Raw genomic sequence first — 15,801 nt, 5'->3', positions numbered from 1 at the left:
CATGGCAAATGCATGTAGCATTTACCTCTGTCCAAACTGTGTACACACTTGTATATACTTGTTCTTTTTCCCTGAAACTTTCACAAAGGATGGGACAGTTGCTCCATAACATATCCTCTAAAATCTTATCCAATTCCAATGTTTTTAAACAATTGGCTACCAAAACAATCCAATAAATGCCAAACTGACTTCACCTTAATAGTATAGGAAAGCTCATTATTTCCTGGATGTCATGTCCACAGCTCAATGTATTAAATAAACATTCAAGTTGGCCTGGTACCTATGGCTCATGCTTACAATCTTAGATCTTTAGGAGACTGAGATCCAGAGGATCATGATTCAAGGTCATCCAATTCCATCTCCACAAAATTACTTACCAAAAGCTGGACTGGAGACATAGCTCAAGTTGTAGCATGCCAGCCAAGGAATCATGAGTTCAAAAACTTATGCTGACAATATATATCTCTCTATATATACATATATATTGAAACAATTTTAGTTATAGAACTGCAGCCACCAAGCTGTAAATCTCAATAAATTCTTGATGTTTTTGTTCTATTGAATTCCCACCAAGTTACCTGTAGGCTGGTAAAAAATAAATCTGATGTTGTACCATACCCTAACACTGACTCACTGATATGCCAGCTTCTAATTGTTCAATTCTAGTTTCCTAAAAGCTCACATTCATCCATGTGCACTTGTTACCTTCTTTCTAATAACAGTCAACTTCAGGAACATTAAATTCAATTATTCTAGGATAACAAGTATGAATATAGTTTAGACATATGCCAATGTGGGATAGTAGAAGAGGTTACCTCTAAAAATTTATTTTTATCTCTTAAGTTTTTAATATTTTATTCATTACTTAAACTTTATAGTAATCTAATGTAATCTAATAGTAAGGCAAAAGAGCTATGTATTTCCATCTTGAAATCATATCATCACATTAGTACCCATCTTATTAGTTCCTTTTCATTTCATAATGAATTTTTTCAAAAAAATTATACTAATAATTCGTTTTTAATTCAATTAGTGGAGCAGCATGATATCCTCACTTTTATGATTAAGTATTTATAATGTACCAAGATCATTACAGTATCTATTAGTTAACTCACAGTTCTCAGACAGCTGTGTGTTGCAAAAATTCTAAATCCAACTTCAATAAGTAAATAAACAGAATGATAGGACCCCTCTCAAAATTTAACCAGGGACAGATTTTTCTTTTGTATTCCTAAAAAAACACCTTTATGAACCACATAAAACAAAACTAGCTTGAATCATCTTAAATGCTGTAATTACTCAAATTAATTTAGGGTGATGTTGTAGAAGCCTAACTTGTGGACCAAGAATTGAATTCCAGTGGAAGCCAGAGCATTCTGCAGCATTACTGTAAGAACTCAAGGAAAGACCTCGTGTCATCTTGCTGGAAGACACTCTGTGAGGTTCAGGCTCTATCTACTTCTCAGAGGACACATCTGAGGGAATGTGCCTGTGTATATATCCCTTCTACTTCTAATGGTATGTATGAATAATGAAAAAGAAGCTTATGAAATATGCACTCAAACAGCCTGCTTTTTGAGAAAAAAAAACTATACCACACCCATGATGAGGGGGAAGAGCTACTGAAATAAATTTGCCTCAAATTTATTATGACTTTACCACAAAATATTCTGCATACAAATTTGGTACACTGTGCCAGAAAAGAATTATTTAAGCAGAGGAAAACCAACACAGTTATGAAAGATGAATTATGGAAGTGACTTCATTAGTAGCATCTTCAAGGACAACAAAAAAAAAAGAATTGTACGTTATGTTACAGGAAATATTAACTGTAATGAGTCAAAAAGCATTTAGAAATTGTGAAATATTATTTGTGAACATATTTTACACTCATAGATGTAAGATAAAGCTAACCTTTTACATTTACTAGACATTTTATAAACACAAAAATCCCTATTGTGAATTTTTTCTTTGGAATCGAATTGAATCTCCTTAATATTCCATTTTGAACTTTATATAGTTATACTGATACATATATAGCTCACCACTAATAATAACAATAATAAAATAGAATCTACTTCCAATATCATGAAAATAATAATAACTCTGTTGCCATTATTAATCTTTTATTTCTTTGGGCTCATTCTTTGGACTCTTTTCTAACCTTCAATGTGAACTGCGAAGATGAACATCCACCAATTAATTGACAGGTTAAATCCCCTTTGGCTGCACAGGCACAAACCGATTTCACAGCTCACCCATGATACAAGGGTGCAAGTCCAATCATACTTGTTCAAAGACAATTATAATTAAGGAACAGGCTCACAGCTAAATCTCCATATGGAAACTCTAAAAATCAATAAGTAAATTCTTAATATCAATATTAGCCTCTGGGTGCTTTTCATTTTCCTTAGACAGTTAGTGGGGGAAAAGTAAAGAAGAAAGAACCATCCCAAAGCACCTTTTAGTTGGTATAAATCGATACATATTTCTCTTACTTACTCTAGAGACATAAAGCATGCTGTTTATATAAATCTGACATAGTACTAAATCTGATATGACTAGATATTTCTCAGTTCAAGTTCAATACATTGATATAGTTAAAGTAATGTTACATAAATTCTGTCTATTCAGTCCAATTTTATAGTTGCTTATGCCAGAATAAATATTTTCAGTCTCTAGATCAGTTGCTTTATACAGTAATTAAATAGGTCAGAGAAATAAACTCACTTTCCAATGGCCTGGAAATATTTGCTCTCTTTTGAGTATCGTCTTTTTCACAGGCATTGAAATATTTGACATGTTGGTGAATCTTGCTCCATTTATTCTTCAAATCTAATGTAATTGAAATAAATATATATTGAATATTTTATAAAATACATGAAATAAAGATTAAGAAAATATCCAAGTTAATAAACAATTGAGCTTAGGTTACCAGCCCAATCTTTTCCCCTGTGATTCTTTTGAAGGACTGTGCAAAAGATAAAATATTTACTACTCCATGTTGCCCTGGCAGAGTCTGAACTACATTCACTTTGAAATCTTATAAACTATATTTATCTTTGCCATCAGTAATCTGAAAGTATAGATACTATCTTACTAATTTTAAATGATGACATAAAAAATAGGATTCTTCTGTTTATATTTCCTATTGGAAAATTATGGGGTGATACCTTCTTCTTACTAGTCTCCTAGCATGTGACAGAATTCCATTATGGATTGTTCATAGTGTTTTGTTCTAGTTTACTGGTGTTACCATGGTTTTAACACACAGACTCGCACTTGTTCAGTTTTATGGTTGAGGTAGTCCTCTACACCTTGAGCACTGCTTTTTTGCTGCTTATTTTGGAGACTGAATCTCACATACTTTTCTGCATGGCTGACACTGAACCAAAAGCCTCCAGATCTCAGTTTTCTGAGAGCTAGAATTGTAGGCATGAGCCACTTCATGAAAATAAAAATAGTAATAATAAAATAGTTAAGATATCTTAGAGAAAATTATTTAAATTGGCAATTTAGTTGACTATTTAGTCAGAGTCCTCATAACATCAGGAAAGACCAGTTTTCCTTTCATGCCAAATGAAATTACTGGCATGTAGCTAGAGTCTTGCTCTAAAAATATTTGGACTTTGCACTGCACATAGTTCATTGTGATGTGAAAAACAAGGAGACAGCAGATTCACAGGCCCATCTACTTTTACCTCCAGGCCACTCCTAGAAAACCTGTCCCTCTCTTAATTTGAATAACCCCCCTTCTCCCTCATATTCTCTCTCTCTCTCTCTCTCTCTCTCTCTCTCTCTCTCTCTCTCTCTCTCTCTCTCTCTCTCTCTCTCTCTCTTCTCTCTTTCTATTTCTCTGTCCTTGAATAGCAGTTTAATTAAATTCCCCCCACCCTCTCACCTTGAATAGTTGGGTTTTATTAATCGAAATGATAATATGACAAGATTTCACAGTTTTGCCAAAGAGCCCATTAGTCTCCTTAAATTAAGAGAACCTCATAGTCTTGGGCCAGCTCTTGCTAGAGTTGCCCAGAGAACATTGCTATTAAAAGTGTGAATATAAATGCCATCACTTTCAACAAGTTATGGGAAAATTTTGCATTCAAGCACCTTAACTATCAGAGGTGGGTCATAATATCAACCTCAAGCAAGTATTAAAGATTAAATGAGAGAACATTCATTTAGCAATAAAATGGTAGCTATAATCTGTGCTTAGAATATTGACTTCAAGGTGTATTATTTAAACAGACAATCCAAGGATATACAGATAGTTTTATACGTTGTATTGGGGGCATCCACCAAGTTCCTTTCATTTAGCATGTTCCTTCTCTTCATATAAATGTATTTGTCTAATGATTTCAAAATAAGCTTATAAGCTAAAAATTGCAATATTCTTTCAATGCTAACTTATTAATCATACTATTGTGTGTGTGTCTGTGTGTGTGTGTGTGTGTGTGTGTGTGTGTGTGTGTGAATGTACTGGGGTTTGAACTCAGATTTTCTCACTTGTTTAACTTGCCTACCCAGTGTTAGTCTATCACTTTATGGATGCCTCCAAATCACATGACTACTCTTAAATTTCATAAACTATTCATAAGCTATTCTAAATTTTATATGTGACAGAAATAGATTTTGCTAAAATGTCTATTCTTTTGCATTTTAAGAGATAAAGAGAAATTTAAAAGAAAGTTCTCTGAGGGATTTCTTCACCATAGACTTTTATGCAACTAAAGGGGCCTTAAGAACCTATTTAAGATCCCATTACCACACTTTTTTGTGGTTTTACTGAAAGATTTCAAATTGAAGACAATAACATTTCAATAGCTTTCTTTATTTAGAGAGCACAGGTCATTGCAAAACCAATTTCAGTAAACACCCTTAAATTGTATCTAAGGGGGTTCAAGTTGCTATATCTTCCTAATCTCTGTTGTATGTAATAAATGATTTTGTATGAAAGCTAACATTTTCTTTATAGTACAGCAATTCCAGTTCAAAATGAAGCAAAATATTTACCTGTAAATTAGAGAACATACTAAAATAAGATCATTGAAAATGAGAAGGCAGGACACAAAAGAAATTCATGAAAATATAATTCAGATTCCCAAGATTATAAACTTTTTGCTAAAGTTATACTGTTAACAGTACTAATGTGTTTGTGCTCTGATATTAGAGCTCAAATGATAACAAATGCACAATTTTTGGACATTGAATAGAGTAATTCTTCTCAATTGAAGACAATGTCTCTAAGGAATGTCAGGTAATGTCTAGAGACATTTTTGACTTGTTATGACATAACAGAGGTCAAGGAAGGTGAATGCTAATGGCTTCATGCGAGTGGAACCTGGAGACACTACCAAATGTTAAGCACAATGCTAAAACAGAGCCCCACCACACAAATTACCACGCTAATCATGCTAAGATCCAGGCACCCAAGAATAAAGCCATGAACTTTCAGAGAATATGTTGTACTGCTAGATTTTTTTCCATTTTGAACCTATGTCCTCATTGTGCCATTGCACTCTCTACTTAGGAAATGTTGCCTTGGCATGCATGGATCTTCCTCTTTGAAGCAGCGGCAGCTTCTCCGAGCTTCCATGTACAAAATGTGCCATCGACACTCAGTTTCTAATGGAGGATTACATGTGTTTTGGAAACTTCACAAGAAATGTGCAAGCTCTCAGTGAAGAGAACTGGTAGAACACAGAAACTGAACAGCAGGCTTGTAGTTTTTCCTCCACCAAAATGGCCTTAGAGGATTCAAAAACTGAAAAGTGTGAATCAAATTGCTTTATATTTTAAATAGAAGCATTTGGGAAGCTTTGCAGAATGCCTCCAGGATACAAAAACGTCATGGTTACAGGATTACTTATTTAGAAATGTGATGAAGTGTGAAGAAATTTCACTAGCAGGAGGAATGATTTAAATTTCTGAAAAACAGAAATAGTTTCATAGAAGTACATGCTACAAATGAGCTGGCACAGACAGTGGAGCCTTTCTGTTTGTCTAAGCCACTAACTTTTCTTAAGTAATTAATAAGCCAAAAGAGCTTGACAGCAATTCCTTTACATTAATTAATTGATTTGGAGGAGAAAATAATGTTTTACCTTTAGTTTAATTTGTCTCTTCTAACTCCAACCAAACCATGAAACATAAATTTTAAAACCTGAAAAGGAAATGGAAATGTATCTTAACTACTTAATCTTAAAGTTCAAACTTTTGCTCTTGGCAAAAGCTATTAAAGAACTCTCTCCATGTCAGTGTTGCTCCATCCATCTGATTAATTCCAATGTATAGTACTTATCCAGTGGAGAAGCACTAAACATGAGCTCAATGTACACTTGATATTTGCCAAGTTAAATCCTGCTACAAATTTGGATATTGAAGAGCACTCCCTCCACCAAAAAATCCTCACTTAATTTTTATATTTATTATGTGTTAGAATACTTGGTATATTTTTGTGTGCCAGTCCTGGGGCTTGAACTTGGGGCTTGGTTGCCATCCCTGAGCATTTTTTCTCAAGGATAGTACTCTTCCACCTAACCCCAGCTCCATTTCTAGGTTTTTAATGGTTTATTGGAGATCAGAGTCTCATGGAATTCTTGCCTAAGCTGGCTTAGAATCACAATCCTCAGACACCAGCCTCTTGACCCAGGAGTAACTTGGATCACAGGTGTGAGCCATGAGTACCTGGCTAAAATGGGAAATTTTTGAGTGTGTTAAATTAAATTAAATACATTGTTCACTTGTGTCCTTTGTGTATTTATAGCTCATTAGGTTGCACTGTCCTGGACCAGTAAAGGCTTAAATGAATGATCACTTTCATGGTCAAGAAGATGTTTAAGAATTGATACAGAGAGAAAAAAACAACTCTCAGTCTTCATTTCATTGAGGAGCACCAATTTTACCATGTTAACACCAGGTTGCCTCACTTTTGCCCCATAGGAACCATTTGATTCCTCTACAGGTTCTTCTAAATCCAAACCACTCCTACCAGCACTTTACACTTTGTCTTTCTCAGATCACAGTGCCCCTCGAGTTAGAAAACCTCTCCTGCTCATTACCTTCACTTTCTTGAAAATTTAACTCAAAATATTCCCTCCTCTTCATAATGGCCTTCCCCATTTGTAAGAGGCCTCTTTCTCTTCAAACTTCAGCATTGCATATCTACCTCTCTTTCTCAAGGTTGTCTCTCATGCCAGGATGACACCCATTACATTTTCTCACAATAGAAACAAGCTCCTTGGTTCAATCAAAGAATGAAGAAAACATAGTTAAATTACTGTCTTTAGTGAAGATTACGTAGGGCCCATAATAACTAAATCTAGGGTGAGAATTTTAAAGAGTCATATTGTAGGCTCCGTTTCCTAGATCTTTTTGACTTTTTGTTTTCTTGACAATGAAGCACACATTAAGTGGACTGGGGATGAGACTCCCTTCTAGCAGATAAAACGTGATTTGCTCCACATCATTAGAAAAGTCATCATTGATATGGTCTAATGACCATGTTCAGTGAGCAATAGTATCTTTCCATGCCTGATTTAAAAAACAAAATGCAAGGGTCTTAGTCACATAGTTGTTCTATGTGGGTAAGATTGCTTTACCAAAAATTAAATTTTGGATTTAAGATAAGCCAAGCAGATAAATGCAAAAGGGTCTAAATTTTCTGTTTCTTTTTTTTTCCAGTTTTTGCTTGGCTCCTAGAGCCTTGTACATGATAGGCAACTACTTTATTCCTGAACTACATCCCTATCTTATCACTATAATTCTTCACTTGGATGTGTTTATTATCTAGCTACTTCAGAGGCTGAGAAAGGATGGTGAGTATGAGCTCAATCTGACCAATAGAGTGAGATGTCCTCATCTCAAAAGCTGAAAAACAGACTTGGGCATTGGAGTGGAAATATCTTTTTAAATTCCAGTATCTTGTCTTGATTGTTTAGAATGTTACTAGCTATAATCACATTTAAAATAGACATTTTTTTACATATCTCTTGATAAATTACATTAAGCAGCCCTTTTTGGTCTCTGTGAATTAAAAACCATAGTGGAGTTTGTGGATTCAGGTTTAAAAATCCCAAAGAAAACAGATGAAAGGATATTTTATGTAGTAAAAATAGGGCAAGAAAAGCCTGTCTTCATATTTTCCCTTTGTTAGTGATTCAGCTTCAAAAAAACAATAATCAGTAAGAAAAAAAAATCCCAAGGCCAAGTCAAAACATGAGAATCTAGAGCTGATGCAAACCAGCCTAAAATTTATTCCACACATTCTTCTCATCAGTGAGATATCAGACCTGTGAAGTTCAAGACCATCTCTGACAATTGTTATGGAAGCCCTATCTCAAAAGCAAGCACCAACTTATAGTCTGTACTTATAATCCCAGATACATAGGAAGCTGTGGTAGAAGGATCCTGGCAAAGACTCAAATTCTATCTGAAAAAATATTAGAAGCAAATGACTGGAACACATAAGGTCCTGAGGTCAGTCTCCAATACAGGGGAAAAAATTAGAATTACTTTCTCTAAGAGGACCATCTTCCAGAGCGACAATGAGACTGACAATTGGTCACGTCACTCCATTACTTCATGAAAAGTGCTACAGTACCTTCCAAAGGATTGAGAAAAGGACCACACATGGTACATTTAGTGGTCTACTGTAAAGGCACCATCTTTCAGTAGGATTGGACAAGTCTCAAGCCTTTAATACTAGCTACATGGGAAGGGGACATTGGGGACTCAGAGTTCATAGTCAGCCAAGACATAAGACATGAAACTGCATCTTAGTCAGTACCTTGGCGTGGTGGGTACACAGTTGAAGCATGATGGCTGCCACAGTGTTGTTGGTCTTACACCCCAGAAACAAAGGAAAGCATAAATAAAAGAATCACAGTCCAGAGTGGCTGAGCTACAAAGCAAAGCCCTATCTAGAAAATAAGAAGGAACTTACAGGATGGCTCAAATGGTAGAATGCCTACTTAGCACATATGAGGCCCTGAATTCAAACCGCAGTACCACCAAAATAAAAAGGAAAACATTCTTCATGTATTTCAAAGCTACTCAAATCTGTGTATCACATTTGTAGGGTCTGTACCAAGAAGAGTCATCTCAGTGTTTAAATTCATTGGTTATAAACATATAATCAGCAAATAAACAAGACTTAAAGAGATACAGAGATCTTAACTGGCATGTTTATTAATCCCTCTGAAGAGCTGCTACAATTAAATCATGTGCATGCCTTCCCAGTTGGCAAGAGAATGGAATTGCTCAAAGGCTTCAGATTGAAAAGCCTCACACAGCTCTCTAGGCAAGAAGTTTGGCAGTGGTGCTGAAAAACTACAAAGACAAATTCCCAAATATTTATCATATGATTTGTATTCTGCAGCCATTCCCAGTTTCAATGGCAACAGTGGAAAGGATGAAGTCAGATTACAGGAATAGAATGGCTTGAACAAGGACATACATATTGAACGCACATTTCCAAGGAGGGCCAGAGCTGCAGATCTGCTGTCAGTCTTCCTTACTAATGCTGAAGACAACAAACAAATTTCCTGTAGGCAAATTCCACCAGAAAACCTTGGCTTTGAAGGAAATATTCTTCCTGATTTAAGCAAAATAGAATTTTATGCTTAAACCTCTCCTGCAAATTCTTTCTCACCATAATTTTTTTTAATTAGAGAAGTGACCATATAGTAGAGAGTAATAGCAGGACTATGATAGCAAAAAAAGAAGAAAGAAAGAAAGAAAGAAAGAGAGACTGGAGCCCATTTGCTACCACTAGGGAATTGTCTACTTAGTTCTTTAATATTTATAAAAAAAAAAAGTCACACTCTGTGAACAATGAATTCAAGGAATTCAGCTATGGAGGAAAACAAGTATAATTTTTCACTTGATCACATTCCAGCAAAAAAGAAACTATTTTCTGGATTAGTAAATAGGATTCCTTTGTTTTACTTTTATGTGTATTTATTCTTGGTTTATGCTACAAATTAGAGCTGGAAATAGAGATAACCCACATTAGTATTAATGACTCGTGTAAAAATATTTTACTTTTAAAATGGCCATAGGAAGAAAGTATAGCTCAGTGTTTGGTGAAGTTCATTATTTACCCTTTTTCTCCATGGCCCCTCTACAGTTCAAACATTGCTTAAGCCACTGTGAAATCACCTATTTCTACAATCAAGACAAACTATTTCAATTCTCCCCATATTTGCTGGAGTTCTTGGTAAAGAACAAGGGTTCAATTTACATCAGTTGAGTCACTCTGTAAATCACTTACTTACAGAGTCTGGAAACGAAGGGAAGAGCTCTGAATAGTAAAATAAGACAATTCTTAAGTGAGCCTTAGGGAAATTATATATTATTGCTTGCTTCATCTCACAGAAAATTAAAGATGCTTAATTCTGTAGCAGTTCTCCATCCTCCATATTTTGGCTTCCAAAACATGGTTTCCTACAAGCACCCTATCATTTCAGTCTTATTAGCTTTGGTTTCTTTTTCAGGTAGAGTTTCCCACTTTTGCCAAGTGTCAGCCTTTGAGTAGACCTGCCCACCCACCTCTGTCTTCCCCCAGAATGCCACCTTTCCTAGACATTTTGCACACATCACAATCTTCCCGTAAAGATATTCCTGATGTTAGAATGCCTGGAATAGAACTAATGGCATTAGTGCAGATAGGAAAAATAGTAAATTTTATGTAAAACTTCCAGGTATTTGTTTTTTATAAAACTGCACACACAATGAACTTAAAAAGCCCACATTTCTATATGTAGTACCTCAACCATAAAAAGGAAAGAAAATAGGCATTCTCAGAGTATTTTTAAAGCAGGTTTGTAGCATGAGGTTTGCCAGAATTCTCCTGCTTAAATAACAATTTACTTTTCTAAGTGTCCAGATAGATCTACTTAAATCATACATACATTTGAAAATGCTGCATTATGTCAAATTTCTTTAAATAATAAACCGAAGGCAATGTGACTCTATAAGTGAAATATAATTTCAGTATTTTTTGGAAAACAAATCCTTATCTAGAATTGTTTTTTTGTTTAAATAGTAACAGTCTAAAATATGTGTCATGATAAAAGAGGAAAAAAACTGTAGTAAGGAATCATGGGAATAGTTTTTCAAACAGTATTCTTTGAATTCTCTCAAGCGAAATGAATCTATTAAAAATGATGAAGTTAAAATTAATATTTTATCAAACAGAAGATAAAATAAGTATATGTAGTTTATATGGCAGAAGTTTTTTGAGTTATACTAATCTGAAAATCATTATTTTATTTGGCTACTTCAAAATTATTTTGAGTTGTTGTTCAACTCATAATATAAAACCAAAGTCAAACACAGCTTTTCTTGTATCTTTCATATGACTTTACCCTTCTATCACTGTACACTCATATAGTTCTAGAAGAAAGTGCTTAAAGCTAGAATTCATTCTCTCCTATCTTATACTCAATGTAGTACATTCTCTGACTCAATTTAAAAAGAGTCAGAATTGAAGAGAGTTGCAGATAGCCAAAGTATAAAGCTAAAAGGAAAGAAGGACTGGTCTTAAAACCTGAGAAGAATGTTCTAGGAAGAAAGAGCATGTGTAAAATCCAAAAGAATGATTTAAAGGGAAGTGTTGCCAAGGGGGCAGCTCTTTAGGTCATGCTAATGTATGAACTTTATCTTGAGGGTAGGCATGAGTACTGAAAGATTTCAGGTGTGGCTGAAGAAGGTAGGGTAGGGAGATTGTTCTGGCTACCGGTTAAAAAATGGAGTAAGGAGACAAGGCTGGAGGCTAAATTAGAAATCCAAGTAGGAAGAGGTAGTAAAGAACACATTTTAAAGATAATAAGGAGGTAGGATAGGTTTGTCTTAGGTTCCAATCTGAGTGAGACTCCAGGCACCAGCCTCTGGCAAAGCTAGGATTGCAGGCATAAACCATGGAGTCTCAGCATTCTTCCAACAGCTTTATGTCCATTCACCTCAGCAATACTGACAAAATCTGAGATACCATGGAAGGTGGTAAATTATTCAACGTTACAGGTAAGGAATTTAGAAAACTAATAGGATAATTTCCTTAAAATACAGACAACTATGGGATTCAAAATTCAAGTAAAGGAGGAAATTAAACCCAATTCTAAGGAATAGGAAATGGGAGGGATGGAGCAACACCACATGAATTTGTAGGTATGGAAGCAAGAGTTCTCTTGTCTTCTATTTTGTCTGCCACTAGGGGCCGGGGCACCTGCACTGTGTGCTGGAGAGGCAGAGGCTGGTGGGTTGGAAGTGTGAGAGAATCCTAAATAACCCCTGTGGTAAGCCACAGAGAACACTGACAGGAGAAGGTAAAATTGTTTGGGGGCAGCACAGTAAGAAAGACTGAGCAGCAGAGCCATTTGTCAGTGGGAATATGAGGTTCTTCCTGCGACCAACTGCAGGTCGTAGTGATGAGAATCTTCAAAAAAGTCGTAGAAGTCAGCCTGAGGGATCCCTCATTGAAGCACAGAAAGCCTTGGAGGCAAATGCAACAAGTTGGAAGATAGGGAAGAGCTGGGAAGAAAAGGTGTGGATCCATTTCATTAGCATTTATTAGCACTTTCTTTAAAAGTATAGTTGTGCACAATTAATCAAGTAAATGGGAAACAAATTGTTTCCAAAATATTTTTTAAAGAGCTTTGTGAGGGGATATATATGAATTCTTAGTACTCTCCTACTTCATTTTTCCATAAACCTAAAGCTGCTTAAAAAATTTAAGTCTATTAATGTTTTAAGTGAACAGATATTTGATAAGGTAGAGGCCATCTTAACATTATTTAAGGATTTATCTGCTACTTGGGGGAGGATTTATGTGGTTGTCTAGCTGAAATAGAATCACATAGCTTATTCTTGTCAGGATTGTGGTTAAATTGTGGAAGGGGGGGCCGGGAGTTTGGCCTAGTGGTTGAGTGCTTGCCTAGCATGCACGAAGACCCAGGTTCGATTCCTCGGTACCACATACATAGAAAAAAAAAAAGCCAGAAGTGGTGCTGAGGCTCAAGTGGTAGAGCTCTAGCCTTGAGAAAGTCCAAGGACAGTGCTCAGGCCCCGAGCTCAAGCCCAGGACTGGCAAAAAAAAAAAAAATTGTGGAAGGGAAGGAAGAAGGAGGGAGGACAAGAAACGTGTAGATGGATTCAGAGTCTATACTAAGGCCTATTACGAGTGTGAGATAATTTAATCCTCAAAATAATCTCATGAAATAGATTGATAGATAGATAGTTGGGTACATGGATGATGGATGGATGGATGGATGGATACATGGACACAATGACATAGCAATGTAGAGATATTATCTAAAATTTTTCTGAAAGGCTCAGCAGGAAAGCAGGAGCAAATCATTTGGAATCATAGTCTATTGAGAACAGCACCTGCTTCATATCCACTGAATAGCAATTCTGCCCATTGGCATCCAGTTAATAGCTTTGTAGCCTTACATTTTGTTTTTCTTTTCTGAAATAGTGCTGAGAAAGATTGAATAAAGGCATTATCAAGCTTTGACATGAAAGAGTTCTGAAATACCATGATGTATCAATTGTACCTTTGTTACAATTAGAGCACACTAGAAAAATGAATAACAGGAAAGAAAAATATGATGTGGGATTAGTATCAACTACCGGAGGATGGAAAATGAACAGAGGATGAATATTGTTGGGGTACTTAATATTACTTGCATATATGAAAATTGAACAATGAAACCTGTTAAAATTCTTTTAGAAGTGGTGAGAGGGTGCAGGGGAGTTGATGAGATGAGTGTATACTTGTATGGAAATGTCCCAATAAATCCTCATTTTACAACATATATGTGATTTTTTTTAAAAAGATCTTTAAAATGAATCATCTCCAATTTTTTAAAAAATTTTTTGCCAGTCCTCAGCCTTGAACTCAGGGCATGAGCACTATCCTTGGGCTTTCTCAAGGTTAGAGCTCTACCACTTGAGCCACAGCACCACTTTCCACTTTTCTGTGTATGTGGTACCGAGGAATCAAACCGCGGTCTTCATGCATGTTAGGGAAGCATGCTACCACTAGGCCAAACTCTTGGCCCTCATCTCCAATTTTAAAAACAAAGAATTGTGTTACTGGAAACCAAAGTGACTTTACAGTCGAAAGGAAAGTTTGCTAGTGAACCAATAGGTGGCAGTGTAATATGGTGTTCTTAACTTAAAAAAAAAAAAAAAAAACTATTGTTGATTAACCAATATTTATTGACACACTACATATTTGTGCTTAATGCTGCAATTTGACATTTTCATCTTTCAAAGTTTCAAAACTCACCCTAGGAAACCTCAGACTCTAGGCTAATTTGTAAACTGGCAAGCTTTCTTAGTATCTATCACCATGATACAACATACTGACAGACCATGTCCATTAAGACCTTGAAACACTCAAAAGACTGTGGCTCAGCATAAATACTGGTGTATGATTGGATAAATGAATGGAAGAATGAATGAATGATAGATATCTACACATTTGTCATGTCATCTACTGTAACTTTTTAAAATTTGCCTTGGGAAGGAAAAATCCTATCAATGTTTTTTCTAATGAGAAATTCACTTTCCTTCTTGGACATAAGTCATGGGGAGAAACGTTTTCCTTTAACCAAATTAAAATGAAAGTGTTTAGACTGAAAACAATGATAAACAAACAGGAGGCATAGATGGTGGTTGGAACAGTTTAATCCTGAAGGAGAAGGAATATCTATTAAGATTTAACCACATGCCAGGCATACATACTAGGCTTTTCTAATCCTTATAACAATATTATGAGCTAACTACTATTATTAAGTCCATTTATAGGCACGAAAATGAAGCTCAGAGGTTTTAATTTGCCTAAAGACATACCTGGTACAATTAGATCTTTCTTCCATTTTGGCTAATCTGTCCTTACCGCATGCTGAGTCCTGGAGGGGTTAAACAACCTGACTAAGGGAGTGGTCAGGAAGGACCAATGGCAACTTATGTCTAGGTCTAACAGACTCAAGCAAGTTGAGTTTTCCATTTAAGTACACTTTCCTCATCACAGATCTCCTTGTACCAATGGGATGCTCATCTCACTCTCTTGCTCTCCTCTGAAAGCAAGCTACTAGCTGGACATCTTTAAGGAAAGGGACATGAAGATGAGGCTACTTCTCCAGTCTTAGCTATGCTAATTCTGCAATAGAATCTCACTCTGAAACTTCAGAGCTGTTCAATATCCACCAAGGCTACAAACCCAGGAAGCCTGGTGGAGGCTCCAAGCTTCCAGCAGCAGCCCCAGCTGCCTGTCAACATGATTTGATGGTGTGCAAGTCCCATATCTCTGTTAGAGAATAGACAGAATTGAGTTGGAAAATGGCAGGCATTTGAGTCTAGCACAGTCATCCAAAGAGGTGATGTCACCAAGAGGCCTCAAATGTCATATGTCACTTAGAATTTTATTCTCATTTTAACATTGTTGTTTTTGAGGTACAGTAAATAAGCCTGAAAGAAAATACACAGACACCAAAAAGAAAACATGTTAACAGAAAGAATATGGAGCCACTGATGTGAGGACAATAAACAATGAGATCTTTTGTTTGTTTTCCAAAATATTAATGATGTGATTTCAGACCCTTAAAAAAAGAGTACTAAGGATATTTTTAAAGCACTGTTTTTCTTTTAAGCAAAAGAAGATGCATAAGTAGATGAAACAATTTGGGCCACATTCCCAAATTTTTGATTTATTTTCCTACATTGTTTTCTATAGTGGAGGAGCCAGGAGTCAGAAGTACACAGCAAATCTGTTTGTTTGTGTGGTTTTTGGTG

At 35.7% G+C, this 15,801-nt stretch overlaps 2 protein-coding genes across 9 annotated transcripts in view; one reads left to right on the top strand and one right to left on the bottom strand.

Moving 5' to 3' along the window:
• Sybu (syntabulin) overlaps positions 1–15,801 on the top strand; it is a 101,529-nt gene that overhangs the window by 10,703 nt on the left and 75,025 nt on the right. The window lies entirely within an intron of this gene.
• Positions 1–15,801, bottom strand: part of LOC150059138 (nonsense-mediated mRNA decay factor SMG5-like) — a 93,887-nt gene that overhangs the window by 76,305 nt on the left and 1,781 nt on the right. For 6 of the 8 annotated variants that reach the window (XR_016536693.1, XR_016536694.1, XR_016536695.1 and 3 more), the window contains exons 1-2: positions 3,174–3,217; positions 2,731–2,835 (exon numbers count right to left, since the gene is read on the bottom strand). Coding sequence is in view for 1 of the 8 variants with exons in the window: in XM_090339277.1 (XP_090195403.1) it covers positions 2,731–2,835; positions 3,101–3,119 (124 nt within the window). In the remaining 7 variants the exon portion in view is untranslated. Of the gene's footprint in view, positions 1–2,730; positions 2,836–3,100; positions 3,218–15,801 lie in introns of those variants that run through there. The other 2 variants (XM_090339277.1, XM_090339285.1) reach the window with 2 other exon arrangements.

The sequence above is a fragment of the Megascapheus bottae genome, chromosome 9 (assembly GCF_031878675.1).
Source record: "Megascapheus bottae isolate mThoBot1 chromosome 9, mThoBot2.hap1, whole genome shotgun sequence".
Lineage (NCBI taxonomy): Eukaryota > Metazoa > Chordata > Mammalia > Rodentia > Geomyidae > Megascapheus > Megascapheus bottae.
The sequence above is the reverse complement of the archived record's forward strand: the minus strand, read 5'-3'. Positions and strand labels throughout refer to the sequence as shown.